This window comes from Rhizopus microsporus, assembly GCF_002708625.1.
Source record: "Rhizopus microsporus ATCC 52813 unplaced genomic scaffold scaffold_5, whole genome shotgun sequence".
Taxonomy (NCBI): Eukaryota; Fungi; Mucoromycota; class Mucoromycetes; order Mucorales; family Rhizopodaceae; genus Rhizopus; species Rhizopus microsporus.
Window position 1 is genome coordinate 1,055,264 of NW_019671920.1, and position 12,554 is coordinate 1,067,817.

The 12,554-nt window shown below is 39.5% G+C and overlaps 3 protein-coding genes across 3 annotated transcripts; 2 read left to right on the top strand and 1 right to left on the bottom strand.

The window, feature by feature from the left end:
* The first annotated feature begins 681 nt into the window (after positions 1-681).
* On the top strand, positions 682-6,486 carry RHIMIDRAFT_116611 (uncharacterized protein). Its single transcript, XM_023605332.1, has 7 exons — positions 682-960; positions 1,010-1,261; positions 1,345-2,317; positions 2,381-4,120; positions 4,177-5,837; positions 5,889-6,404; positions 6,467-6,486. The coding sequence occupies exons 1-6, from the start codon at positions 750-752 to the stop codon at positions 6,266-6,268; spliced, it is 5,217 nt and encodes a 1,738-aa protein (XP_023467998.1). The 5' UTR covers positions 682-749; the 3' UTR covers positions 6,269-6,404; positions 6,467-6,486.
* On the top strand, positions 6,214-8,320 carry RHIMIDRAFT_116630 (anthranilate synthase component I). Its single transcript, XM_023605333.1, has 5 exons — positions 6,214-6,404; positions 6,467-6,856; positions 6,916-7,038; positions 7,096-8,121; positions 8,181-8,320. Exons 2-5 carry the CDS (start codon positions 6,643-6,645, stop codon positions 8,306-8,308), a joined length of 1,491 nt encoding a protein of 496 aa, XP_023467999.1. The 5' UTR covers positions 6,214-6,404; positions 6,467-6,642; the 3' UTR covers positions 8,309-8,320.
* Positions 8,321-8,331: 11 nt separating this feature from the next.
* Positions 8,332-11,230, bottom strand: RHIMIDRAFT_236275 (uncharacterized protein; the record flags this gene model as incomplete). Its single annotated transcript, XM_023608518.1, has 11 exons — positions 8,332-8,736; positions 8,792-9,063; positions 9,115-9,358; positions 9,419-9,582; positions 9,638-9,821; positions 9,874-10,499; positions 10,570-10,633; positions 10,685-10,858; positions 10,918-11,028; positions 11,078-11,113; positions 11,168-11,230. 11 exons carry the CDS (start codon positions 11,228-11,230, stop codon positions 8,332-8,334), a joined length of 2,343 nt encoding a protein of 780 aa, XP_023468000.1.
* Positions 11,231-12,554: the final 1,324 nt, after the last annotated feature.

Below are 12,554 nucleotides of genomic sequence, written 5' to 3' on the forward strand. Positions count from 1 at the left end.
TTGCTCTGACCCGCTTGTCCTGCCCTCTTTGCTCTCTGATGTGTCTCTGGCGTGTTCCCCCGATTGTCTCTTCTCATGCTCTGGGTTCTCTGTATCCTGCATTCCTTTTTTTTTTTTGGCTTAAATTATCCTGGGAATTTATCGCAACCTTCCCCAGATGCATCTCGGCGAAAGCCTCGGTGGTAAGTAAAACTAGTATTAGAATATATGTTTCAATACTAGCATACTTTCCCCCTTTTTTTTCTACATGTCCTTGCTTTTGACATGATGTCACCAATAAAGTAGATGACAATAATACTTTTTACATACAAAATCATTTTACTCAAACGTATCTTATTTTACGATAACGCTTTATAAAGTCAACATCAATAATTAATAAAACACAGCAGAATGGCCTATCATAGTACTTTCGTATAATACTCTTTTATTAAAGGTAATAAATTCAGCTTTAGATAGAGAAGTTATGTTATCATAAAGAGCACTTGTAAAAACAAAGGATGAAACACGAAGCAATGGGTATTTGTTTAACAATAAAAATAGCCCTTATGCAGAATAAATGAACCAATCAGATTAATTTTACACTAAAGTAGGAGGCAGAAAGACAGATAGAGACAGAGGTGATAAAGGGTAAAGAAAATGTTTATGCTATTCCCCCCTTTCTGCTCTTTTTGCTTTTCTTCCCCCCTTTTTTTCATTTTTCTTTCTTTTTCTTTTTTTATCTATTTCAACAACAACTGTATCATCGCTCAATGGCGGATAGTAGCAACCATCAAAGAAGTAAACAACTATCACTTATTCACCATGGACTAAGTACCATTAAAACTATGCATCAGCTGAATAATCAACCGCGAGAAAATTATTATCAAAGGGATAAAAATGTACCACATCAAAGAGATCCTTCAGTATCTTCAACATTTACAGATAATATCAGTATTTTATCGACCTTTGAGGACCTAAGAGGTTTGCTCAATAACAGTATGAAACAAACAGTCTTTAATTAATTGAGTAGGCCATAGGCAAAGGCGCAGGTCGTCCCTTTCAGACTATAAAGAATCTGCCCGAATATTAAATAAATCCCAATTCGATTCAACTGAAGAGCAGCAGCTTCATGTTTATCCTTCTATATTTTTAAACGCCCCAAGTGATGCTAAACATGGTAACACTGATAAGAATGACGAAAACCTAGGTCACTATAGCAAGTTTTTTGGTTGCACATCAGTTCCCATAGAAGCAGACTGTGAGTTGGATGACTATTTTACCCGTAAAGATCATTCATTTATTAAATTTACTCTTTTTCCCTGTTTCTTACAAATAAATTAATACTCTTTTTTTTTCACTATATAGTTTGTCAAAGTGCGCCTTCCACCAGTTACTTTTCTTCACACCATCAACATCGCTATCATTTTATGGATCAAGTTGACATATCTCGGTTAACCAAGGTACAAAGGTGGTCTATTCCATTTGAACCAGAATGGTGTGATTGGAGAAAAGATCAAACTATTTTTCATGCAGATAACGACACTTGTTTTACAGCCTACACTTTCCCTGCCGAAGAAGATTCACTTAAGAATCAACAGCAACAGCAACAGGAATCCCTCAGAACACCTTCTTACAGCTCTTCATCCTTTGCTAGCCACTCAATCAAGCACAATTCCAATTTTACTGAAACCTTTCTAGATAAACGAAAAAGCGTAAATGCCGCAAACATTTACCCAGGCAATGCTACAAAATTTAAAATTCAGTCAGCAAAACAAGCATGCAGCTTGGAGCTGCGAAGAATCATTGATGGCTTGAATGAGTATGTCGAGCATGATCTGGTGACTATCAAACAAGGCATCGTTGACGAACGTATCACGCTGTCAAGTGATACGAATCAAACTGTAGCACCTTCTGAAGACATTTACCATCCCACTCCCTTCATAGTAACTTTGCAGGATCTCATTGGTTATGCACAGTATGCTTTGGACACAGACCTGGACGTATTTTTGGAAAACAGGCATCTTTGCGCTGAGCTTGTTTCCAAGATACAAGTAATTGGAAAACAGTGGGAAGTCAATAAGGATTGGCCGTGCAGAGAATGGCATGTCAGGCTGCTACTGTCCATCGCTGCACTCAATCGTGTGATCGAGTGGTGGCAGGCTGAACAAGGGCTAAGCACGAGCCCTCTGTTGAAGCCTGTGCCAACTCAGGAGGATGTTATACAATGTCAACTTCAGGAAGAAGCCAGAGTAGGACAAAGCAGTACAATTGTCATGGAACTGTCACTCTCCTCACCTACTGTTCAGTACCTTAGTCAAGTATGGCATGATGTAATAGGGTAATCTTTGTGCAGCTGAGATGCTAAAGATAGTAGCTAACCCCCTTTTTTCTTTTTATCAAGCACTGAGCCCCAATCCATGATTGGCTTAAACATGTCGCAGCTGTTACTGGCAGAAGACAGGAATGTATTTACAGTAGCCACGAATGAAATGCTGACCGATAACACAAAAACTGCCGAAGTGACATTTCGTGTGATTACAAATGACAATAAGAAACCTATTCAAATGGAAGGCAAGGGGATGCTCATGCGTAATCGAGTCACGGGAGAAGCGAGCCATACGATGTGGGTCATCAAACCAAAAGAGCCGTCGCTTCATCTGCCTACTGAAAAAGAGGACTCTTTATTACCGGCCAAAATGAAAAGGGAAGTGTTTTTATCCTCTTCCTCTTTATCAGGCCAGCGCTCTTGTTTTGAATCCCTAATGAATCTTCCACCTGAATTGTGTCGTATATGCGAAAAATGGATCGTTGCTGCCTTTTTCGAGCAGCATTCGGAGCTCTGTGTAGAAATCCACCGAGCCGAGATGGATGTTGTACATTGTGATGATAGCTTAGCGGAGCTTCGACAGTACGTCCAGAGCCTACGCGATGTCACAGTGAATGAGCTTCACGATCTGGAAAATCAAACTGTTATCTCCATAGACAATTCTCTAAACGAAATCATGTTTGATGATCTTGGTCATATTGATCAAAAGAAGGCTGAAATTGAGAAATATGAATCGCTATTGGACATAATGAACGTTGCCATCTCTTTAAAAACTCCTTCGGATCAATCGGATGAAGGGCTCTTTGTTATCAAATCAAAAACAATTGAAATTCTCTACTGGACACCTCCTCTGACAGATGATTCAGACATACAGTCCCTTATAGTCGATATCCAATCCATCATTCAAGCCAAGGTAGATGCTGTCAATCGCATGCAGGACCGCTTAGACTACAATGAGCGTATAAAAAAAAACTTTCAGCAACAAGTCATACACAATGAGAACTGGTCTGAATTTGTGGCTCAAGAAAACGAAAATGTTCACTATACCACAAAAGAATCAACGGATAAAAGTTCCGTCAAGAAAGCATGTTCAACCACTGAGCCTCTCACTGCAACTGGCGAGAAGCCAAAGGAGGGTGGACAAAATTTGAAAAAGAGTATCTTCAAGAAAATCAGAGAATGGAAATCAAAAGGCAAACGTAGCAAAATTTCTCCAAAATCATCCAACATCTCTCAAGACAATACTATTCGATCAATGGATCTAGTCGCGACTGAATTTATTGACACGCCTCTGGCCTCACCCAAGTCCTTTGGCGATCAACAGATGTCAAGAAAGGGCAGTTTACCTCATAGAATTCAACAGCAGGAAGCAGGAAAATCACCGTGCTCTCCTTTACCTGCCCCTATCGCCGGAAGCAGATCTACACCTCCTAGCATCAAGGATTATGAGATAATCAAGCCAATCAGCAAGGGCGCCTTTGGTTCTGTCTTTCTGGCTAAAAAGAGAATTACTGGAGATTATTATGCAATAAAATTCCTCAAGAAGTCGGATATGATTGCAAAGAATCAAGTAACCAACGTCAAGGCCGAAAGAATGATCATGATAGCACAGACAGATAGTCCATATGTGGCCAAGCTATATTATACTTTTCAGTCAAAAGATTACCTGTACCTGGTCATGGAGTATTTGAATGGCGGTGATTGTTCTTCGCTGATCAAGGTCATGGGCAGCTTACCCTATGATTGGGCCCGCAACTATTTAGCCGAAGTTACCTTGGGGCTTTCTTATTTACACAGTAAAAACATCATTCACAGGTAGACATTACTAAAGAAGCTCCTTTATAAATATATATATTGACAGTTTCTTTTAGGGATTTGAAGCCAGATAATTTACTCATTGATCAAAATGGACATTTAAAATTGACTGACTTTGGTTTGTCTCGTGTTGGCTTCTTGGACCGTCGGGTTAGAGACGAACTTCATAATGGCCCTTTGACCTTTTGCTCACCTTCACAGTCTCATTGTGGGACTCCTCCTAGATCACCTTCAGTTTCGTCCGCTTCTCCTTCTGGTGCATTTTACAAGAACACTTACTTCAACTTTTTATTTGATCAAGACCGACACCGACGTGGGTCACTTGCCAGTTCAACCTCAGGGGGAGAACCCAGCAGCCTGACATCTATCAATCCGTTCCTACATGACGCCTCTAGCAATATTAGTGATGATGGATTTGGTGTAAAGCTCCATCGACAGCGAACTAATTCGGGCTTACTTTCTGGACGAACAACACCTGGACTTTTTCCTATAGATGGAGAAAAGCAGGAAGGTATGGTCGGCACACCCGATTATTTGGCGCCAGAAAGCATTCTGGGCACGAGCCAGGACTCCATGGTCGATTGGTGGGCTCTTGGCGTGATTTGCTATGAATTCCTGTTTGGATATCCACCTTTCCATGCAGAAACACCAGACAAGGTATTTGAAAACATTTTGTCAGGCACCATTGATTGGCACGAAGACGAGATCAGCATTCCCCCTGAAGCACGCGATTTTATCGAGCGACTGCTCACACCAGATCCTAACCAGCGACTTGGTCGAAATGGCGCAGATGAAGTACGCAACCATCCGTTTTTCAAGGGACTCGATTGGGACAATCTGTTATCAGAAGTACCCTCATTTATACCACAACCTCTAAGCGAAGAAGACACGGATTATTTTGATTTAAGAGGAGCCTCGATGCTCATGCCTGAGGACGTCGAGCATCTTGTATTGGAAGAGGTGAAACGAGCGAAAGCTATTATTGTAGAGCAGAATCCGGAAAAGACTAGCCTGATCAATCAGCAGGAAGACGAGGAAGGGCGCCCGCATATTACAAACGATGCTGATTTTGGAACATTTGTTTACAAGAACTTACCACTTTTAGAGAAAGCAAACGAAGAAGCAATCAAAAAGATTAGAAGCGAAAGTGTTGCGGCGGCAGCTACAGATAATTTGAAACTGCCACTAGATGCAAAGAGACACTCAATCATAGACGCTCTTGAATCACAAAACATATCGATCTCTTTACCCAACACCCCGCCACTCACAATGTCACCCTCTATCTCTTCAAGGCCATCTATATCACTACGTCGATCAGCAGATGTGTCTAATCCACAGCTAGAAAAAGTAAAAATGACATCTGTAGAAGATCATGGCTTTACTTTAAAGCGGACGCGATCCGTCTCGTTTTCTAACAGGACATTTGGACATCAACCGCATGATGAACCTCTAGATCATGGAAGTGGCATGATATCTTTATTGCCTACATCAAGGCACCCTCTTGATTGTGATCATGATACAGATTATAAAGAAACCAGACCATTCGACTGTCTTATCGCGGACGATAATCCAATAAGCTGCAAAATACTAGAGACCATACTCAAATCTCTGCATTGTCGGTGTGTTGTTGCTCGGAATGGTGCACAGGCAATTCGATATGCTATGGGCGACAAGGTGGTATTTGATTTTATCTTTATGGATATACGGATGCCAATAAGTAAGTAGGAAAAGGATAAGCAACAGACAATAGCTCACATTTTATTTCTAGTTGACGGTGAAGCCTCAGCGCGAATGATCAAATCTACCAATAATATCAATCGAAACACACCCATTATTGCATTCACAGCTTATGAACGAACATTTCATTTGACAAAAATATTTGACGACGTCCTTAGTAAACCAGTAACGAGAGAATCTGTCATACGATGTATCAAACAATTCAATGATCTACCGCTTACTAATAATGTCAACCACCAAATCGGTATGCACTGGTCTTATTCATCACCCACTCTAGAGACACCGCCCTTCATCCATACACCGCAGGAAATACTATCACCGCCCGTTGTAAAAGAAAAGAATCATATACCACATCCCATTTTGACTTCACAGCTTATATCAGCGCATGAAGCCAAACAAGAAGACGCATAGATCAATATATTTAATATTTTATAGAAATTAAAGGCACACTTGATGAGTCAATCTCGTTCATATTATTTATTCTCAGCCTTTATCATTTATCAAACAACATCGGCCTTATTTCCTTCCAACCGTACAACCTGTTCATGTACTGTGAGCATGTTGAACCTAAAGTTGTATATTTTTCTAATTGATGACTTTAATTGTTAGTTTATTATGAATCTGATCGACAGGCTGTGTGTCCCCCTTATCTGTGATGACACGTCACGTGCGCATGAAGCAGGCATTCGAAATGACTCATTTTGTCCAAACCGGGTAAATCTTTAAAAAGAAAGGGAACTCTAGCTTTTTTCCCTTTTCCCTCTTTATATTTATATATACGCAACATGACCTTAAAGTTAAAACCTACGCTTGAACAAGTTCAGGAGCTTGTAGCAAACGATGCTGGCAACACAATTCCTATTTACGCCGAATTAGAAGCAGACTTGTTGACACCCGTATCTGCCTATCTCAAGGTAGCCGATCGCTGCGATTATTCATTTCTGTTTGAATCTGTAGAGGGAGGAGAAAACATCAGCAGATATTCTTTTATTGGCTCTGGTATAGAATACATACAAAGCAAACAAGGACGCAACATGTTGCTTATAATCCCTCCATAGATCCCTATAAACTTATCAAAGTGGGTGCTAACGAAACCTGTCAAGGCGATCCCTTGATTCCTATCGAAAAAGAATTATCTAGTATTCGATATGTCAAGATACCCGGCCTTCCTAGCTTTACTGGTATATATATATACATGTATATATTGGACATCAGTTACTGATTGCCCCCGATATTAGGTGGTGCTGTTGGCTACGTTGGCTTTGACTGTTTCCAATATTTTGAACCAAGCATCAAGGGCGACCTGGCCGATCCACTCGGCATTCCGGACGCTATCTTTATGATGTGCGATACACTTGTCATTTTTGATCGTGTACGTCATGTGGTCAATGTTGTGTCTCATTTTAGAAGCGACGTCAAAGATCCCAAAGAAGTGGAAAGAGAATACAGAAAGGCGGCCGAAGAGATCGAGACAACGCTGACACTACTTCACGACGATCATATACCCTCCGTAGCTCAAGGTCCGATTACGACTCTTGGTCAGCATGCTATTTCAAATGTGGGCAAGGAAGGATACATGGGATTTGTTAGCTCGCTGAAACATCACATTAAAGAAGGCGATATCTTTCAAGCAGTGCCCTCTCAACGACTCGCGCGTCGTACAGATTTGCATCCGTTCAACGTGTATCGTCACTTGAGATCATTAAACCCTTCACCCTATATGTTTTACATGAACCTTAAGGAATTCACTCTTGTAGGTGCTTCACCCGAGATGCTGACCAAGGTTCAGGATCGCATTGCCTTCACTCATCCTATCGCCGGTACACGGAAGCGTGGAAAGACCCCAGAAGAGGATAAATCCCTGGCAGAAGATCTCTTAAAGGATCCCAAGGAAATTGCTGAGCATGTTATGTTGGTCGATCTCGGACGTAACGATATCAATCGTATCTGTAAGCCAGAAACAGTCAAGGTCGATAAGCTGATGCAAATCGAGTATTACTCACATGTTATGCATATTGTCTCAAATGTATCGGGTGAGCTTCGAGAGGACAAGACACCATTTGATGCGTTCCGTGCCATCTTCCCCGCCGGCACTGTGTCGGGTGCCCCCAAGATTAGAGCCGTGGAGTTAATTCGAGGATTAGAAAAGGAAAAGAGAGGCGTCTATGCTGGTTCAGTGGGTCACTTTGATTACTCTGGAGGCATGGACACATGTATAGCTATTCGTACCATGCTCTTCAAGGATGGCGTTGCTTACTTACAAGGTAATGTATACATATATGCTTCATGAGCTATGACTTGTTGTTAAACATGTGTAACATAGCTGGAGGAGGTATCGTATATGACTCAGTGGAAGAAGATGAATATCAAGAAACAATGAACAAGATGGGATCCAATCTCGCGACTATCGAACAATGTGAACAAAAGATTTATGAACAGCAACAAAAGTGATTTTATTAATAAAGCATGAATCTCTAAACTGTTCGTGAGGTAGTCAAAGAGGGTCGAGACGAATGACCCGACGTAGGGGTTGAAGCAGGAAGAGGAGGTGTGTTATCAGGCACTGACGGTTGTTGCTGTTTGATGTGGAATAGTTTAATCAGAGTACCAGTCCATGGGCCATAGTTGGATACAGAGGAGATGTAGGTATGGCCCCAGAGCATGCTTTGGAACCAGATCATGAGTGTATCTGTCCATTGAAATTTTCGGACTGTCACTGGGTGTGCAGGTGTAGGTAGTGGGATATCTGATAATGACAGATTACTTATATATTCAACAATTTGATCACCTGTCAACCCAGGCTTATCTAATTGGGGCCTCAAATAGCCTATTAAAGAAAGGATTGTGTCTAAAGGAAGCTGAGAATGCCAGTTATTGACCTGTACATAACCCTTTGTTAACAATACTTCTGGGGGATATAATTTCTTTCCTTACCCAATCTTCTGTGGGGATAAATCCATTCTTTATTCCGGGAAATGATACATTGTTTGACTGAAGTTGACTTGAGCTACTCGAATGTCGTGTTAAGGTAGAGCCTTCGGGAAGCTTTCCTTTCGCTTTCTCTGACAGTCCGGCTTCATCATCTGTTGCATGCTTACGGGCAATATTAGATGACTTTTCTGATAATGCAGCGTCAAGATTGAAATCAGCTAGCTTTTGAAACTTTAGAGCGTTGCGTACGAGAGCATAGACAAAGCGAGAATTGTCTAGAATATATAGAGGTGAATATATAAAATCGCTTGATAGCAAGTACTTACAGGAGAATTGGAATCGAATCATGTTATTAAATGCTTCCAACAAATATTCTATCAACTTGTGATTTGCTTCATCAGCTAATAAGAAACCAGGTGCAGACATGGAACTAAACAAGGCGATCAGTTTACTTGATGCCATAGGTGATATGCTCTTTAGATATGGTGATATGTTTGTAATTGTCATGATGAAGGCTGGGTAGAGTGTAGATAATGTTCCTCTTGATGTAGCAATCAGTGAAAAGATACTCTAAAGATAATCATTAGTATTTCTTCTCTCTCCTTTTTTTTTTTTTCTTTTAATACATACAAGAATAAGATAATCCGCATAGGTGCCTTGGAAGTTTGGTATTTTACTGCTAGCAGGCAGGGAGGCATGCCCATCAAAAGATTTGTTGATCTTTACACCAAATAGTCTGTTTGAAGATAGAGTCTGGAGCATAAATGCACACATACGAACAAGGCCTACTTGAGCTATAATAAAATGATAAATATGACTCTCCATTATTGAATTGGACATTGCATTTACATGGATCAAGCTTATTCTCATTCGCATAGAACACCAATACTATCATCAAATCTAATCCTCTTTCAGTCTCCATCAAATAATGACTAAACCTGGTGTTTGTTTCTAATAATTTCCAACAAAGCATCAACATTTCCACATGATATCGAGTTCTTTTTAATGAACCAGGTATGTAGTTGTTCAATGTCTGTATCCATAAGAAAGTAAATAAACATTTCTATATTTTGTACAAGATTTACCTGCATTGGGTTATCCAATATTCGATAAATACCATCAATCAAGAACTGAAAATCTTGAGCTCTATGTAGCTTCGATAGGTAGTATCTATAAACATTATCACTTGATTCTACTTGACCGTCATTCTGCTTGGATGACAGATTCAAGTCCTCCATCTTTTCTACAATAACATCTGTTGAGGATGCATTTCTTGTCAAGGGCAAACGATAGTCCAATATGATCAACAGTATACGTAAACAGTGGCCAACGAGCAATTCTCTTGGGTCAGAAAACATGATGTGGTTATAAGGCACGACTGTCCAGCCTAAAGGGTTGTATTTACAGGATATATTGATCATGCTACAGAGGAAGGCGAGGACAATCTTCTTTTCTGTTTTTGTAATCATGTAATTTAACCAACGATCCTCTTTAGAGATTATCTGTGTTGGTGTTGTATACATTGATTTGGATAGCAAAACAGTGAGCAGTCGGAGTACTTCGATTCGATTCATGTCATTGTCTCTTGATGATCCAATGGGTGTTGAGCATCCAACGCCTGTCTCCCAAATGACATAATTCACTTTATTATCTGCAGTTCCAATAGACGAAGGTATTGTGAATCCAGCCAAGAAGAGTGATTTTAAACATACTATGGGTTCTTGTTAAATCTATATAAATCACGGGTGCTTTATAAACTTCTTTGGTCTATTGTTCCTTACATGACAGCATCATTTCTCCTCTTGGTGGCAATGAATCATACTGTGGTTTTTGTCCATCCTCTGCCTATGGTAATATATATTTATTATTGTTGCTGTAATCATAATGTATATATACCCTTTCTCTTTCGATCAATCGCGGTGTCCAAAAGAACCTATCTTCCCATTCTGCATGTTCGGGACTTTCAAAGATAAAGGGCATCACTCGACTCAAGATACGACAGCAATTGAGTAATTGAATATTTTGGTTTGTATTGGTTGAGTTGAGGATAGAATTCATTTGTTCCAACAACTATAATAGTAAACAAGATAAGAGAAAAAAGAGAGGGGTTGTCACGAATATAGCCTTACTCTATCAATCAACGTTTCTAAGTTTTCTATGGCTGTATCTCTTGTCCTCCTAATATCATGAATACTGATCAATGTATAGACATCATCTATTGATTCTGGTAAAGTCCAAAACTTTATTACTGTTAGAATAAAGTTGTGCTGAATTGAACTGCTTAATTACCAAAGTCCAATAGTCATCCATATTTTTAGGAAGATTCTAAACATTTATAAAAGTTGAGTTTTATTAAAGCCAAGAAGTATTGTTGCTTACTCTTTCTTCAAACAGTCGAAAGACGCCCTTTCTGAAGGCTAGTTTGCTATCCGTTGTTCCCATTGATAAAATAAGTAAAAGAAAAAGAAAAAGAACTAATGGAAGTTCAAAGTCGGAAATTGAAGATCCTCTCTCCTATGCATTTCGTCACTAAACAATAACATTGACGATGCATTGATATACAGCGCTTCCACTCTCAGTTTACCGAATGCTGAAAACCTCACCCACTTTTTCGAGGCTAGATTACCTGGATTTCCTCCACATCACTTTTATTTCAAGCTATTTTTTTTCTTTACACAATGATTTCAAGTTTGGTGGAGGTAGTGTGTTGATTTGGTCGTGTTTTTAGACTGGGGGATATGGTCCGTTAGTTTTTATTGACGGTAATATGAACCAAGATTTATATATCGACTGATTATCGCAAAACCTTCTCATCTGATACAATGAGCTATCTAGTTCTAAAGGTAGAAAATGCATCATCCAGGAGGATCATGCATCTTGCCATACAGGCTCTTATGTCAAGTGGTGGAAGGCTAGCCATTCGCTTGTGCTCTTTTGCTTTTAGGCGAAACATGACTGTATATTATCCTGTCGATTTCCTCCAAACCTACAGATACTTGCGTGATTACGCAAAAACAGACACAGACTGAAAACTGATTTTATAAGCAAGAAATTCATTGTCGTATTTCTACATTTATATCGAAGAAGATCACATCCTTTGACGTAATATAATCAATATATATTTCGTAATATAAGCCAAATTCCTCTTAAATATTAACATAATACTTTGTATTAAGCCCATAACACTGGTTTATGGCATCTGTAGTCTGCAGTAGTTGATAGCGCATTATATATTATAATTCACTAAACGTAATTGGTTGACAACATTTATTCTTGCATATAAAGATTAATTTCTTTTTTGCCATGAATTTCTTTCTTACTCTGTTAATAAACGACTATAAAGAGACTCATTCTATCTTGCTGTATCCTTATGCCCCCGAGTTAAAACTGCTTATTCACCAATCATTACATTCATATCATTGGATTTTGCTACTGTTCATCCCCTTTTTTCAAGAAAGCTCCCCCTCATACATCAAACAATATACCTTTGTCACTCATCGGATCTCATATATCTGCATCATATGTATCTTGTAAGACAACAAAAGAACAAGTTGAAAGATATCTGTCGAGGTTGAAGCAAAACACATTCATTGCCAAAACGTTAAAAGCTGGTCCCACTGTATCTGTTGAAGACTTATACCACAAACATGAAACTGATATCAAAAAATCTGGTGTACTGACAAGAGTGATAATAAAAGAGTTGTAGCTTATGGGGGAAGCCACCATCTATAAGCATGCAATTAGTCGACAATGATGAATACCCAAA